The 18,007-nt window shown below is 38.1% G+C and overlaps 1 protein-coding gene across 1 annotated transcript in view; it reads right to left on the bottom strand.

Annotated features, from left to right (window-relative positions):
* The window catches only part of LOC107721697 (partitioning defective 3 homolog), a 102,337-nt gene that overhangs the window by 20,904 nt on the left and 63,426 nt on the right, over window positions 1-18,007 (bottom strand). The window contains 9 exon segments of the mRNA XM_074560112.1: window positions 5,676-5,906; window positions 7,628-7,735; window positions 9,180-9,399; window positions 9,543-9,773; window positions 10,955-10,999; window positions 13,912-14,054; window positions 14,288-14,471; window positions 16,849-16,999; window positions 17,735-17,905. Of these exon segments, the coding sequence (XP_074416213.1) occupies window positions 5,676-5,906; window positions 7,628-7,735; window positions 9,180-9,399; window positions 9,543-9,773; window positions 10,955-10,999; window positions 13,912-14,054; window positions 14,288-14,471; window positions 16,849-16,999; window positions 17,735-17,905 (1,484 nt within the window).

Here is an 18,007-nt window from a genome sequence, read left to right as displayed (position 1 = left end):
TATTATCTTGCTGTATGTGTGTCGTTTTCTTTACGTTTTCTGACTAAAAGCAACCAAAAAGCCATTTTAAAGTGGTTAAGCAAATAATAATAATAATAATAATAATCGGCAGGGATCCCAGACCAATACAATTAGTGTGCCTCCTCTAGTTTACGATTACTGAAACAGAAATACAAATAAATTGAATCTAAATAGAAACATTACAATCACAATATTAATAAATACTATAATAGCATATAAATAACAATGCTTAGAAGGCAGCTGCCTGTATAGACAGCAGACATCAAGGCAGCTCACTACTAATTCTTCCATAAGTTCAAACCTGGTGTGTTTCGCAAGATCTACTTTGCAAATGGTCTTGACACCCTAGATAGACACCCTAGATAGAATAAGAAAGATGAGAAGAAACTTGATCCTTAATTGTAGAATGCTACACACACACACACACACACACACACACACACACAGAGCAAGCAGCCTACTTATAGGGAAACTGTATCCTGAAAGAAAAAGAGGAAAAAAAAAAACGGAGAGGAGAGGCGCGTCCCCGACAGAAGAACAAGGTTCTGTCAGAAAAGTAGGTCATCTTGTTGAGGGGTCAGAGAAAGGGCATCCACTCAATTCAGCAGAACTCTTCAATTCACACACACGTATAAACAGCTAACGAACCATAATTTCACATGCAGCAGATTCACAGGTGAATTCACTCATAGATAAACACCAAACAGAGTCTAGCGTTGTATTGAGAGTATTGCACACAAGAAAAGAAAAACTCCAAACCCTGTCAGAGCAGTGGCACGGTGATTCACATACCAAACACATTAAGCCATGGTACAAATGTGGTTGTTACAGGTTGAGTCCAACCTGCAACATGTACCGATCCTACCTTTCTCCAATAATCATTCTCTAGTTTCTAATAAAAAGATTTAAGTCAACAAACCCACTCCTATTCCAGAAACACTGCAAAGTATCTCTCTAAGGCCATGTTTACACCTGGTATTAACATCCGTTTGAACAGTTAGAAAACACTCATCAGCTGATGTTAGATTAAAATTATATTTGTGAGAAATAATTTAGAGATAATAACAGGGAAGACAAAAATAGCACTTTGCTACCAGGTGTAAACAGGGCCACAGACGTCCTTTAGCAATTGCTTTCTAATAAAAGCCACAAAGACAGTCCCAGAAGCAATTAGAGGCATAGTGGTGATCGAGGAGGTCTGGGAACTCGGTAACGTTGGTTTTTGGGTCACCCTGACTCGGTTCTGAACTTTCGACCTCTATTTGACATCACGTCTCCAGCGAGTAAAAGTTAAGCATACGAAGCCGAGAAGATCTGAAACCATATGTCACATTACACAAAATACACAATCTGATGTCTCAGTGGAGCATTCAGCTTTTAACAGATGGTTATTATCCGCTAATGTCTGTTTATCGCTATACTCGGTTTGTCGTATGCATGTGTGGCCTCATTATTAATAATCAGAAGTTGTGACAGATTAAATCCATTAGATAATATTGCAAATACTGGATTTAGTTACATTATGGGAGGCCTGTTTGAGTTCACAGAATGAAAGAGAAAGATTTCTTCTGTTTGTGTCAATTGTCACTTTTAATCTACACAATATTTTCATTAATAACAGACACACAAGCACACAGACGTAGTTTTGCATGAGAGATGATTCTTTCTTTTGTGTTCTACAGAATACGAGTTTGGAGGGTAATAAACGATGATGACAGAATATTCATTTTTGGCTGAAGTATTCCTTTAAATGAGCATTCATTGACTAGCCAGAACAAGAAAGAAAGGGAGAGGGAGAGAAAATTACTGAGAAAACATCTGAGTAATTGTCTCAGAAATAAATCAACATGAAAAGGGTTATGTAGCTCTATATTGGGTTGAATGTCTTTTGATCCATTCATCATTAGAGCATAACTTGGCCCAAATGAGAGATGGTTCAACCACCAGCGCTGTGGGGCTTCATTAACGTCACCCCACTGCTGTTCATTTATAAACAGTAGGCCATATTCAGACACAAACTCTCAGTGGCTGAAACCACAGACCACCAGCTACTACAAACACACTGACCCCTCAGTGGATCTTTCCAAAACAAACCATGTGTGCTGTGTGTGGATGAGCCGCGGGGTCTGGAATATCAGCTGTGTTATGATAATGGTTAAAATGACTTCCAATTTAAACCTGAAAGACGTGTGTAGCATCAAAAAAATGTTGCTCTTTTGACCTAAGATTTTAATGTACTATAACATTCGCAGTACAAGCTCCACCCAGAGCAAGTATTGAAACTTAGGCCTGTTTCACAGTAGAGTTTCAGTCTATTTTTGCCTCAGAAACACATTGAAAATGCATGATAAACCAATCTAGCTAATTCTATAATAATTTTACTATACAGGATTTAATGAAGCACCATAAAGTGACAGGCAAACAAAGACTTTCTGTACTCTATTCAGTTATTCAGAACCTTAGAATTAATTTGGCAAATGCTCAATTATTGAAATATTTTTACTCAAAAATGAAATTCTGTCATCATTTATTTCCTCAGTCAGTGTTCACTGGACTCCAACATTGTTCTTCAAAATACCAACTTTCATGTTCCACAGAGGAAGAAACTCATCCAAATTCGGAATGACATGAGAGTGAGCAAATGACGACAATATTTGAATTTTTGTTTGGAATACACTGAACTAGGCCAACACATGGAGGACAGCCAATCAAAAGTCAAACAAAAGCAAAAGGTCTTAAAGTTTTCTCAACACAAACAGCTAAAGATCAGAGGGGAAACAACAACGGCTCTGTTAAACTAAACTCTAAGTGATTTCATTGGAAGAAACTTTAACATTATCACTCAACATGAGATAAAACTAAACGCATATCTGTCGTTTGTAACTGAAATCACTCAGTCAGACGCGGCCCTTTTCCTTACAGTGGCACATCTGAATTCTGCTACCACTCTTTGCTTTCCTCTTTACTCATTTATTTCTTTTAATTAGCAGTGGTGTCACACTCACTTTATCCATCTGTAAGCTGTGAGTTTGTTTCTGATGCTTTGGTTTTTCTTAATCCACGCTTTTTTTCCACACAGCGTGCCAGGGAATGCTGATAATGAGCTTAAATTTGTGTGTGTATGCGTGTGTGTGTGTGAGCTCTCAGCATGAATGCTGTGGGATTAGTCAGATGTTTACCCTCTGTGTGCGTTTGGCTGCTTTAATTGGCCTCTGCAATGTTCATTCTTTAAAATTCCCTACAGGGCTCATAGTCAACTCAGCAAGAGTGTGCACACACACACACACACACACCGACACAACTAAAGTTTGTCAGGAGGAAGGAGGAATGTTGATTACACAGGTGCTCCATTGCTGCAGTGGGAGACCAGAGACACGGATAGCGGCCCCATGGTCATCAGCTTCGTGCAGACATGCAGAAACGGTGCATGTGTGCTCGTTGTCACTCTCTGACTCAAATCTAAGCAGTCAATTTAATAAAACCTGAGAGAATCAAATCCCAGCTCAGAGAGGAGGGGTCATGAGTGGAAATGAACAAGAGAGATTGAGTTTAATTCATTTAAACTGCCCGTCTCTCTCTCTCTCTCTCTCTCTCTCACACACACACACATTTCTCTTTTTTCTCTGATCTATTACATTTCTCTGATCCTTCCATTAACAATGAAATTCTCTGAGCAATTCAAGAAAAAAAACATATCAACAGATCACAAGAACACAGATTAAACAGATTACAGACTCAAAGATCACAAACACACACGTTCTAACAAAGCCACAGCTAGCCTGGTGGGTGGACAGAGACCCCGGAGAGAGAGAGATATTTATAATTGAACTCACAACCTCAGACATCAGCCACACTTTTAAACATATGCATATATTCCTATATAAATATGATTTTTTTTGTGCATATTGAAGCATTGGGAATTTTGTATGTGTGTGCATGCATGTATGTATACACACACACACACATTTATGAATGTAAAAGTAAATAAATAAACAGCAGACATTAGTGCAAAAACATCAATATACACACACATTCATATTATATATACACATATAAAGAGAGAGAGAAACCTTCACTATGCACAAACATGTCTCCCAAGACTCCTTACTTCACATCTTAATATCATCATTATACCTCAGCTGGACTTGAACCGGGTTTGTGTGTGTGTATAAGCCCTTTTTATCAGGCTTCAAAAAGTAGTTCTGCTGACTGAACAGATATATTTCTCATTTACTTAAACGTTCTGCACTGAGGGACTTAAACCATGCTGCAGCTGACAGCCAGAATGCTAGAACACTCTGATTTCTAGGTCAGATACTCTGTGTGTTTGTGTGTGTATAAGTGTGTGCCCAGCTAAAGCAGTGACATTGTAAAAATGACTCTATTATTGTTGGATTTCCACTATAACCTCTTTCACAACTGATGTCAGGAATTGTTCTGAGCGTTCAGAGACTAACTGATGCCTCTAGATTGCTCATGTTCTGGACCCAACTGTGCATTTCAAGTGTTTACACAATACAAGTTTACACAAGAAAAAGGACTTGGTCTTTAACTTGCCAAAATATGACTGTTTTGTGAATGTGTCCGCTTTAATTTGGGGCAAAGTGAAAATGAGAATAAGAAAAAAACTTACAAGAGCCTTAACTAGTAAAAAAGTTTTAGAAATGTGTCAAAAATGTTTTAATTAAAATCTAAAAATGCTAAAAGTGGTATGCATAATGCTGATGCAAAAAAATAATTCTGAAAAAGAAACAAGAAGCATTATGCTATATTCAACAACCCAACTTAAAATGCCACACTTAACTGTGAGAAAATTCTCTCTGGATAAATTAGGGTGATTAATTAAAGGATTATTAAAAGATTAATATTAAAGGAAATGTTTAAGACACTTCGCTTTTGTCAGTTGAAGAGGATTTGCTCCTTAAAAGTAAAGATAATGTTATTTTCCTGCCATTTTAAAGACACTAAAGTATGACTTCCTGTTGATGTCAATGTCATCATGATGGCATAAAATGACATAACTTCAATCAGTCTAAATATCCTAAAACATCACATCAGGCATCGGAAAAAGGCTTTTTAGACTGCCACGTCAACAGCTGTTTTAGCTACTTGGTCTCAACTAATATGATCTGACAGCATGCAATAAAGCTGATTGGCCGAAACTCAGAAAACAGGAAGCTATAAGATCACAATGCTATACTGTTTGTATACGCATCACACACACACACACTCCTACACCGTGTTTCCCTCTAAAGCCCATAAAAACACACCCACCCACACATTGTACCCCCTTTAAGATCCACTTCCCATGCAGATATGCAAGGATAATTCCCACAGTTCCATTCTCTGCATCTTACTGGAATGACACCCATTTCCTGTTCCTTGAGGGTTCTTACAGGAAGTGGCCTTCCGGTCTCTCTCTGCCTGTGTTTGTTTTAGTCTCGAGAAAACATGCAACTCTGACACAACCCAAACAAAACATTCTCACAAACTGGGTTTTATGAAAGCCTTCGAGAATGCTTTCAATACTTTATACAACTCAAGGAGAGTGTTTAGAAGAGCATCTTGACTTCAGAATTCAAGGTTAACGCATTAATAGCTCAGGAGGTGGAAGGACTATGATATTTAGAAACGACTGCCGTTACAGTAAATACCTGTCTGATGTAGAGGGGTGTCCGTTGTGGGCGTTCTGTTTATGTGTGTATGGTGAGTCCGGAGGCGTGTGGATCCGATGGTACCCGCCGTGTTCCAGCGAGCCGATGCCAGCGTACGGGGGCTCCTCAGGAGGAAGTGAGGTCAGGGTGGACCGACTGAAGTCCTGGATCTCAGCATAGTCCCGCTCTCTGGCCTGACGCTGACGAATCTCTCGCGTTTTAGCCTGGATCCTACATAGACATAAGTTAAAAAAAGGAATGACGAAACACACAGATTAAAAAGAATAAAAAACAGATAAACGAGTTAAAAAACAACTGAATAACAAGTAATAATGGACAGATCAGGATGAACAAAATACTAAAAATGAAGAAATGTCTTGATGTATGGCATGGAAAACATGATTTATTCCAGTATAATTTAATGAAGATCAGTTTAGTTCAATTTGGTACTAACCTAAACACCTGCTTGTTATAATGTATAATTATATTATAATTATAGTATAATAATATTAAATTATTTTTATTAACATTTCTGGCATTTTTATAATTCTTTTTTTTTTTTAAGTGAAAAGTGACATGACATGTGGCCAAGTATGGTTACCCATACTAGGAATTAGTGCTCTGCATTTAACCCATCCTTAGTGCACACACACAGCAGTGAACACACACACCGTGAACTCTCACCTGGAGCAGTGGGCAGCCATTTATGCTGCGGCGCCCGGGGAGCAGTTGAGAGCGCTGTACATTCACTCCCCCCACCTACAATCCCTGCCGGTACGAGACTCGAACCCGCAACCTTTGGGTTACGAGTCCGACTCTCTAACCATTAGGCCACGACTTCCCCTTTATTGACGCTTTGGCAACACTGTATTCAATAATATATACAATATAACTAAACATATTCATATATAAATATGCATATATGTATATTATTAAATAATAATGTTAATTCTAAAGTTAATGTTATTAATATTACATTATTTTTATTAGCATTTCTAACATCTTATTTATTTATTTTTTGTCACTTTTTTGTGTTTACTGATGCTTTGGCAACACTGCATGCAAAAATATATACAATGTAAATTTACCAAAACATATTTATATATAAATATGCATATATGTATATTAAATAAATAACATAGAAAATAAGTGTGTGTATATATATATATATATATATATATATACACACCACATACATATATACATAGAAAGACAAGAAAGACTACAACAGAAACTTTATATGAGAAACACAAAGAAAGATATTTTCTTTTTTTTTTGTGTGTGTCAATGAGGCCTAATGTTGTTTTAGATCCCATTGATTTTGACATTGTATAGACAAAAACATTATTTTTTGTGTTCCACAGAAGTCAGTCGCACAGCTTTGGAAATTACATGAGGGTTAGTAAATGACACCAAAATTTCATTTTTTTTTTTTGTGAACTCTCTTTAAACCAAAATTCAGGAGTTTCTTCACAAAGGACCTAAAAAACTTACTTAAACACCTTTCTAACGGCCATCAAAAGCAAGATGATAAATGAGTGTATACAAGAGAGAGAGAGAGAGAGAGATTAAGAAAGAGATCGAAAGAGTGGGGATTTCTCAGCAGGGTCTCACAGGACAGAAGGGAAAACGGGAGGGGGTTTACATGGCATTATTAATAAAACAACATGAACACACACACACCTGCAGGCGAACATTCACACGATGAACTTAAATTGACTTAAACATATTAGGCTTTAGCTAAAGGATTAGTATGCAAACACGCACAAAATATGAAAGCATCATAATGCTTTAACAAAACAATGATGACACAAACAACAGGACTGAAACAATCACTGAGGAAGAAGGGTTGAGGAAGTGGGTACGGCTGGCAGGTAAAGTGTCAGGAAATGCCTCTGATTAGAGGCTGATGATAGTTAAGATTAGCTCTGACTCTGTATGCGTGTATGTACCTCTCTTGTTCTTGTCTCATTCTGCGCGTCTCTTCCTCCGATGCATGAGTTTCCTCTGCCTTCCACTTTGGACCATCTATACGCTCGTCCTTACGGTACTTCCCGAACCTTCAACACACACACACGTCACAAGTTGATGGTGTGTGATAGCACATTCTTCTCAATGAAGTGTTTCGACAACAGCTGAAAAACTCAAAAACAATAAAAAATATATTTTTTGGAACTTGCATTCAAAAGTTACTTGGTTCAAAACACTAGTCACGTGTTCCTTTCATTTGAATGGGCATTATGCTTCTGAAAAAAGCTCTTAAACCTGTCTGCTCTAATTAAACCAATATTAAAGCTCTTAATCCATCTATTCTAATTCATTTAACAAACTAATCACTGTTTTGCAACTCTGCAAAGCAGTGAGCGCGAAAAGTCTTCTCTTCTCTGCAAATCTTTGTTTTATCAAGCATATCGATTCATTAATGTTCCGCTGACATGTGCGAGGACTGAAGTGTGTGCGAGAAAGCTGAAAGGAGTTTCAATACCTTTGTATGCCTGTGAGTTCTGATATTCTGCAGAGCTCATTAATATGTAGAGAGCTCATTAATATGAAGCAGGTATCTTTGGCTCAGTGAGGCAGATGACAGCCATTAAAACACTCCACTGCCTAAAATATTCGACGTTTTCAAAAATGACGTATCTATTGCTGACTGATTCAAAAACCTTCAAATAAGCTGTGTTCTTGCTTTCTCTCCCCTCCAGTCTTCTCGTATCTCTCTACTAAACTTCATGGAAACGCAAACTTTTCCTCCGTGTCTTGGATGTGATTGTCCATTCTGCCTAGAGCTCAGGAACATTCTGTCACTCCACAGAGCACACAAACTCACAGCCTATCAATATTAATGATTAGATTTCAATCCCATTATTTTTTAAATATTAGTACAGGAAGTCCGAATACTAGTGAGATGCACTGTTGTCTACTGTCTATATACCTGTACACTACACTATTTCAAAAGATTGAGATCAGTAAGATAAAAAAATGCATTCTGGGACTTAAATTGCAAATTGCAAATTTTTTGGACAAGTTCCAGCTAAAACAAAGTCTTCTTTCTTTATGAGGCAGCATTAAGCTTGCCAAGGAAATTACAGCTCATATCTAGAAAGCAGAATCATAAAGAAACTCAGTGATGGGCTATTTTGAACAACACCCTAGCAACCACCTAACAACACACCAGAAACCACCCAGAACACCTTTGCAACAACACAGCAACAGCCCTGCAACCAACCACCTTAGCAAGATTTGCATGTGCAAAGACAACTCATTTTCTTCACTCACATATTTCACCAATTTTGTGTTCTGCCTATTGTTGGCAAAGTCTTTGAGTCAGGGAAATGCCTATGATGCGTCGGTGGGCAGCTCACTAGGCTTTTTATTCCATTGTTGGATTTTGAGGTAATTAAGGACATGAAGAAAAGTGCTGTTGGCTCATCTGTGCTCTTATCTTCATTATTCTTAGTCTCTTTTATCTGACACAAAAAGCTGTTCAGATCTGCTTTTAATTACCTGAACATCTCTCCAAGACCCTTGAGCATTCCTTTCTTTGTTTTACCCTTCTCTTTCTCTGGCTTCTTTTTGGCCTTCCCTCCTTTTTCTTTCTTCTTGTCGTTTTGAGGCTGATTGCCATTGATCAGCTGTTGCTCGGTGACAGGAAGCGGAGTGAGATCAGCTACCGTGGAAACGGAATCCCGCCCTGATCGAGAGCTTCCTTCAGTGTCCTCCTCCACTACAGGAAGAAAAAACAGAGGGAATGGTGTTATTATCAGTCATAATCAACTAAATTAATACCGCTTAATCAAATTAACAGTCATTATATCAACATTTGCCAAATTTTAGTGCGTTCACTGATTCAATCAGGAGCAGCCATACATGTGTCCATGCACTCCTCTTCATCCTCATTTGCTGCTGGCCTGTCGTACGATTTGTCAATTGCGGCTCGAAAGCTCTCGTTGCAGCCCCGCCCCCGTATGATGCGTGGCCGTGGCCGGTGAAAAGGCATGTCGCCGTTGAGAGTCACCTCAGCGACGGCAGTCTGTAAACTTTCCAGAGAGCTGGATTTCTTTAGGCCGAGAGACGGGCCAACATCACGTGAGGAAGAGCCTGAGGAAGAGTTTGCTAGTTAAACCACAAAGCACAATCAACTAGTTATGCGTGCAGTCTGTCCGACGCAAATCTCAACCCTGATAAAAGCTGCTACATTTATCTGAACATTATGTGGAGTGTGTGTGTGTGCACACATGAGCTGCTATCGTATGTAGTCAGCCATGAAGGCATGAAGATGCGTTTCTGTATTATGTGATGAAGATAAATGAATGTAAGTGGAGGCCAGGAAAGATTGCATGAATTTATCTTCATCACGCAGCACTGCCTTATTGAAACCTGTCAGACCTCCCCTGCTATTTTTAAAAACAGTACAGTTGTGTGTTTGTAATACTGCAATATTAGAATAAAATGGATTTTCAGAACAAAATCCTTTACAGCACCACTACAACAAAAATACAATAATATATGTAAAGAAAAAAAAAAATAAAAATAATATATATATATATATATACTGTATATGTGTGTAAAAATTAAAGTAAAAGTTTGAGGTCAGTAAGATTCAGCAAGGATGCATTAAACTGATTAAAAGTTGACAAAAAGACATTTATAATTTTACAAAAGTTTATATTTCAAATAAAATGCTGTTCTTTTGAACTTCTATTCATCAAAGAATCCTAAAAGCAAAGATATCAAGCAACGCAACTGTTTTCAACATTGATAATAATAAGAAATGTTTCTTAACCACCATTAGAATGCTTTCCAAGCATATTAGAATGATTATAGAAGGAGCATGTGACACGAGTAATAGCTGCTGAAAATTCCGCTTTGCCACCACAGGAATACATTATATTTTAAAATATATTAAAATAGAAAAAAGTTATTTTAAAATGTAATAATATTTCACAATATTCCCATTTTTACTGTGTTTTTGATCAAATAAATGAAGCCTTTTGAGCAAAATAGACTTCTTATTTACATAAATATCAATAAAATACGTAAGTGATTTCTGGATCACTACATTGGCTAAACTGCAGAGTATGAATGCTGTAACCTCTTTTTATAGGTGCCGAAATGTGCTGTTTATGAGAGGTGACAAACGGGCCTAGGAAAGTGATCAACGATGAAACAGTAGGAACAAATTATCTCAACACAGAAGAAAAACAGGCAACTAATCCTGCAGTGTACAATAGAAGTGAGTGTGTGTGCAGGAATAGAAGTGCAGGAGTGGTCATGCTTACCTGGGTGGTTTTCTGTGTAGTGTGTGAGGTTAATCTCATCAGCCACTGTGTGAAGGGCACACAGACATACACATACATTGACAGGACGGTTAGTATGACCATTCAACATGCAGCAAGCAACCAGGCACGTTTCAACATCAACAAATCAGACGACAGAAACAATCAGTCAGTGCTCATTAACAAAACGGTGTCTCCACAGTGATTCTGCTGATTCAGAGTTATCACTTTTCCACTGAGACCATGCAGGTGCCCAAACTGACCTCATTCCACATGTTGGGAAAAATGTGATTCATACTTCATCCCCTTTAACTTGCTGATCTCATAAGCAGGAATTACTCCCATCAGAAACCGAAATTATAAAATGTAATTGATACAAAGTTTTTAAAACAACAATTGAAGCAAGATTTCTAGATAGTGTTATCTATATCTAGAAAAATGACCTACAACAAAGCCATTCAGCAGTGGTCTAGAAATCTATATTCGAAACTGAAGTCAAATTAGAAAACTGTCAAATTAAATAATATGCAAAGAAGTGGTGAAGAAGGCCCACATGAGTAAAAAACTCCAAATAAAACAAACACGTTGTTCGGCTCTACTGTAGAGTCAGTGGAAACACTGAGCAGATCTGCAGAAGGTTCTGCAGGATCCCTTGTCTGCACTCTGGCACCATTTCAGTGGTAAAGCGGTAAGTGAGGAACATCCAGCAGAATTGGATGAGTGGAAACAGTGTTCAGATTAGAAAGCACATGCACAAGGGAGACCAGTTCAGACTTATTGACGGTGGAGTGGTGAATGGTGATGCCCAGAATGAGAGGCATTCTGAGAAGTGCTCTTATAAAGAGAGGAAAGTAACTTGAGCAATGGATTAGATTTCGAGGTGGGAATTTATTTACTGGGACTGACCTTTAGAGTATCTAGGTCCAAGCTCTGTGTTTGGGACTGATCTTTAGAGTATTTAGGTCCAATTAATGTTTTTGAGATTGACCTTTACAGTACTGAAGTCAAAGCAATGTGTTTGGGATAGACCTTTAGAGTATCTGGGTCTAAGTAATGTGCTTTGAGTTGATCTTTAATTAATTTAAGTAATTACCGTATTGGCCCGAATATAAGACGAGCCTGATTATAAGGAAAGTTTGGTCCCATCATGCTAACGTGACAGTCAGGATTCATGCAGCTGTAAGGTTTTCTTTTTCTTTTGTTTTTACTGGCGATCTTTCCAACACGCATTACATTACGTATTTCATGGCACACTCGTTTTATGCGCATTTGGCGCCACCTATTGTTGTGGGTGTATTATTGACATGTCAAAGTCTAGACCCTGAATATAAGACGACCACGTTTTTTCAGATGTATTTCCAAGAAAAAAACATCGTCTTATATTCGGGTCAATACGGTAGGTCCAATTCCCATTTTGGAGATTGACCTTTAGAGTATTTAGATACAATCACTGTGTTTGGGGCTGATCTTTAGAGTGTTTTGGTCCAAGCACAGTGTTTGGGACTGATTTTTACAGTATCGTAGTCCAAGCACTGTAATAAAGACTGGCCTTTAGTGTATTATAGATTCAGCCACAGTGATTGGGACTGACCTTTAGAGCAGTGGTTCTCAACCTTTTTTGAGTACTGGACCCCCCATAATATCTCAAACCAACCTCATGGACCCCTGCCCCACATTGATATTGACATGTTTTTGTGTTGTAACCTTTTTTGAGTACTGGACCCCCATAATATCTCAAACCAACCTCATGGATCCCCGCCCCCCCCATTGATATTGAGTGTTTTTGTGTTGTCCATTTTTCTTAGCTCTTCTGGTGTCAGGTCCACTGATAGATGGCCTATCAAGCCACCTGTCCATAGGCTGGTCTTGTTAACTATTTTTTTTATTTAGCGATATATTGCCCTAGAAATAATTGTGAGAAATAATATTATTGTCATTTTACGACCATTTTATGCCACTGACTATATAGTGATGTTTCAGTATCAGCGCTGGGCTGTCAGGCATTGTTACACCATCAGGTGGCGGCAATGGATTGACTTTACGAGTGAGTCATCATTAAAAAAAACATTCATTCAACGGATACACTTAAAAACGCTGATTCATTCATGAATGAAACATGGTGTTGACATTAATTTACTTTGAGTGCCAGTTTACAAGGCTCAATAAACAATCAACGCATCACATGGGTTACAGTGAAGCTGATATTTCACTTCATGGAGAACAATGCCATTGATTCAGTGTACTGAACAGCGCTGACAACAGTCATGTGAAATCCCCTTATGGGAAATCCCCTTAAATACTGAAAGGATACAACGACACAGATATCGCTTTCATCTTCTCACAACTGATGGCAAACTGATTTTTTCATGATTATATGAGTTGACCTGAAGAAAGACAGACCCAGGTATTCACACACCCTTAGTTCTGCTGACGCTGTCACCTGTCTCTCTCTCTCTCTCTCTCTCAATTCAAGTTAATTCAATTTGTGCTTTATTGGCATGACAATTGTTACAATGTATTGCCAAAGCATAGTGTTTATATTGAATCTAGAACAGATATATAAAAAAAAACATGCATGTATATACATGCATGTATATATCAGTTCATGGTTATAATAATAAAAAAAAACATTTTTGTAATGATTCTATGGACCCCCTGCAATTACGTGACGGACCACTAGGGATACACGTACCCCCGTTGAGAAACACTGCTTTAGAGTATCTAGGTCCAACTACTGTGTTTACTGTGCTCTTACAATGTGACTAAAGGTCATTTTTAAGACTGACCTTTAGAGTAACTAGGTCTAACTACTGTGTTTTGGGTCAATGTTTACAGTATTTAAGACCAAGCACTGTGCTTCAAGTTTATCTTTAGACTATCTAGGTCTAAGTACTGTATTTTAAATAGATGTTTACAGTATCTAAGACCAAGCACTGTATTTCGGTTGATCTTTAGAGTACCTAAGTCCATGCTCTTGGACTTGCGGGTCTTGAAGATGTCGAGTTGGCTTGCGTCTCCATACTGCTTGGTGCGTTTCTCAGACATGCTTTGCCTGCCAAAGCCTTCCCTCTGAAACGCCCCCTCATCATTAGCACTGGAAGAGCTGAGGGAAGGACAGAGAAGGAGAGAGAGATTAAATCACAGCACAGTGTCCAGCCCTTGGCCCTGTTCTAATAACTGAAGCTCCTCTGACAAACAAACATAAGGCCATGGACTCAATTACAGCAGGAAGATCGTCAGAAGAGTAAGAGAGTTGATGCTCAAAATAGAAACAAAGACAATAGATACTTCAACAAATAAATTACAAAACTTTCTAAACAGTCCACTTTTATTGACCTGTAGGGAAGTTCTTGGTCCCAGGGTGGCATCTGAGGTGTCTCCACAGTGAAACCCATGTCATCGTGAGAACTGGATGACGATTGGTCAGACAGCTGGGTGTGGAGAACATGTGGCCTGTCGTCTTCAATTATGACTGTGTCATCCTGAGGCATGTTGACCGTCGGCGAGAGCTGATAATGATCTACAATGAGATAAGAGCAGGAAGGGGTGTAGGGACAATCAAATTATGTTATTATTAGGGCTGCACGATAAATCGCATGCGATATTTAATGCGCATCTTGTCAGTAAAGCCGGTTCTATAATCAGCGGTAAATCTCACATGCGATTTATCGTGCATCCCTAGTTATTATAATACAGTAATCAAGTAATACAGCTAATCCTGATCATAGTGGGGGTTTCAAGATGTGCAGATGGTAAAAATAAAGATGACAGTGTTATGTATAATTCATGCAAAAATAAATCACCTAATTTTGAGCAAAGCAGGTCAGAGAGAATCACGAGAAATAGTGCATAGTGTCTTACTCAGCATGTTGAGAGATTTACAAATTAAAGACATGGTGTAGTGCACCTCATCTGGACATGCTTGCTTGCTCTTACATACAGCCTGGATGCAATTTGCATGGCTGCTTTTTCTATATCATCTTGTGCAAACAAATTTAGCCCTTTTTCCAGTAAATACTGAAAGAAATTAGGCGGTTTAGAGAGAAATAGTGATGTTAGCTTGTTAGTGTATTTTATCAGTTAAAAAATTTCCCACCCTAGTCTAAAATAAAGCCCATGAGAAACACTTTCTTTTTTCCAGTACATACTTCAATAAGTGAAACCGCGTGGGATGTAAACGATCACAAAATGCACTATGGTTGGGAACAAAGTGCTTTTTTAAAGAAATACTGGAACCAAATGATTCTCTTCACGCTCTTTAGCTTGTTAATGGCTCATGAGTATCTTTTTCCGTTAAACACTGTAATCTTATTTTTCCCATTCACTGTCCCAATAGAGATTTAAAAAAAGTCTTCATTAAAGTATAATAAGCCATGAATCAATCCATAACATTACAAACTTGGATTTGAAGGAAAAAAAGACAAAGATACAAGAGTGTGTACTTTACGGCTTTAACAAGGGAAAGAACTACAAACCCATAAAGCATTGAAAACAACATTTTTTAATTCAAAACGATGAAAAAAAAAAAAAAAAAATACAATATGGGCACTATAAAGTTCTTTTGGCACAATTTGCTTGTCACTGATTGGTGGAGATTTCTTTACAGAATCATGGGTAATGTAGTTTTTCCATTATGAAATTCCATTGTTAAACATGATTGTTTAAAAAATAATAGCTTTAATAAAAGAATATACCATTGATTAACAACCTCATAGATCACAGTACCCCTGCCTTTTAAGGTAATTTACCTATGGAGAAAATTAATTAGATTTTTACTTCCAGACTAATGCATTCTAGTTCTCTCCACCACACAAATACCTAATAAGCTAATTTATTCAAAAACCAATTCAAATCCTCATAGCATCTGAAGATGAGACATTAACCTGCAGTATTCATAGAGAGCCTCACTCAAGCAGATCCAAATCCAATCAGCACACAAACAACAACGTTACCCCATTACTAACACATTTGCTGAGGTGTGTTTGAAAACAGGTCTTTAAATGTATGGACACAGTCACATTCTGATCAGAGCGAGTTTGAATCTCTCTGCAGGAGTGCTTGTGGAGAGCGAGCAAGTGGAAGCCTGTCTGGGTGAGTGTAAATGGATGGCATGGCATGAGCATGACTCTGCATATATACTGAGTAAATGGAAAAGCATATGCACATCTGTGTGTGGCACCCTGCTACTGTCATTTCCCATGAGTGGATTCAGTTGTTGACAAGCAGGATAACAGCTCCGGCTGGGCTCTCTCTCTCACACAGAGAGCTCTCAGTGAACCTCCACGGCTCTGCATCTGTTTGTCCAGGGTAACACTCATATGTTTTGTGTTAGACCACATGTTTCTTACACACTGCAGCCCAGAGATGCCAATTCTACTTCGGAAACCTGATGCTGCGTTCAAATGTGATTGTAGAGAGCATCTGGTGATGGTTAACTTGCAAAATAATGCAAATAATTACTTGCTTGGGAAAAAAAAAAAACACTCCTAAACCCAATGTGTTTTAGCTGATCTGAATGACATATACATGCCTACATATGTGTCATTTTAAAGAAATGATCTATCTATCTATCTTTCTAAAAACATTACATAAAAACATTAATTTCTTTATTATATATATAGTGAAATATATAAAATATGCAAAAATACTTTGATTTATTAAACACAACATTTAATATTTATATATACTTCTCTAAATTTAGCTATGCATATCACTGATCTATCAAAAAGAAAAGAAGTAAAATAAATAAATAAAAAACAGAAATTGATGTCAAGGCTTTGGGGCACATTTCAGCCAGTCAGGTTGGAAGACCAGCTTTAACTGGCTAAAACCAGCAAACAAGCTTAGGCTGTCACAGAGATTACAAATTTAGATCTTTAAGTGTGTTGTTGACTCACTCATTTTACGATTATTTGTGTTGGCATGTGGCCTCAGGTTGTCATCAAGCCCCTCGATTCCGTATAGCGAGTGTGAGATCCGTCGCTCGTGGTCATCAGGAGACGGGCTCAGGGTCCGCTCTAACCTTCGGGGACTGCATCGGCTCTCACCCTGACAGAAACCAGAACAACAAGAGGAACATCATAATTCAAATCACACAACCTCTAAATTTAACTCCTGAGAGATTTAACTGGCTATTATTTAAACTTTGACTTGTGTTGTGGTGTGAAAGCGGTCAGAATCAGCTCCAGTGGGCTCGGTCTCGTTCAGATGCAGACAACTGAACACTCACGCATGATGGGAAAATCTTGTGCAGTTATGATCCTGCTCAGGCTAAGACGATTACCATCATTATCTTTATCAACTTTAATAGCCTAGTGACACAAAAATGCACAAGTCCATCATAGTTTTCCCTTCAGAATTACAGAAAATGCTTCTAGAAAGCCCTTGTGGATAAATTTTTGAAATGCAGTGACCTGACTGCCTGGTCTTTAAATGGATCAGACATTCTCTGCAGAGCAAAAGAAAGAAAACAGCACGTGGTCGACCTTAATGTGTGCTGAAGTAGGGATGCTTTTAAATTGTGTCTGTTTTTAAAATCAAGGCGTGTGTCATGACAAAATATGACCAAGCGTGAGAGAGAGTTTAGATGTATATCTCAGCACATTCTGCAGCACATCAAGTTTAAAATTTTCATTAAGATGTTTAATGAAATTTAATTTCTGGATTAAAACATTTTTGGAACAGCCCATTTCACTTCAACCCAAAATACTAATGAGTTATTATAACTAATATATGAAGCACTATTTAGACCTTCTTTCCTCAGCTCGATTCTTCTCTCTTTACCTCAAGGCGTTTGTTGATTCGTCTTGCCACAATCAGCTGAATCATCCCTCGCTTGTTGCCCTCCGTTGACATGGACTTGCGCAGTGTTTCCATGGAGTCCTGGTTTGTCTTCCCTAACAACGACTCCCCATTGACTGCGATTAGCTGATCGTTGACTCGCAGCCTTCCGTCCTACACCAGAGAATGAGATTATGACGACCATTCAAGACATTTAATATGTACACTGTGCTACTAATAACAACACTATAAGACAATGACCGCTAACATTGTTAG

This window comes from Sinocyclocheilus rhinocerous, unplaced genomic scaffold, assembly GCF_001515625.1.
Source record: "Sinocyclocheilus rhinocerous isolate Xijiao unplaced genomic scaffold, SAMN03320098_v1.1 scaffold1112, whole genome shotgun sequence".
Classification (NCBI taxonomy): Eukaryota; Metazoa; Chordata; class Actinopteri; order Cypriniformes; family Cyprinidae; genus Sinocyclocheilus; species Sinocyclocheilus rhinocerous.
This window is presented reverse-complemented; position numbering and strand designations above follow the sequence as displayed.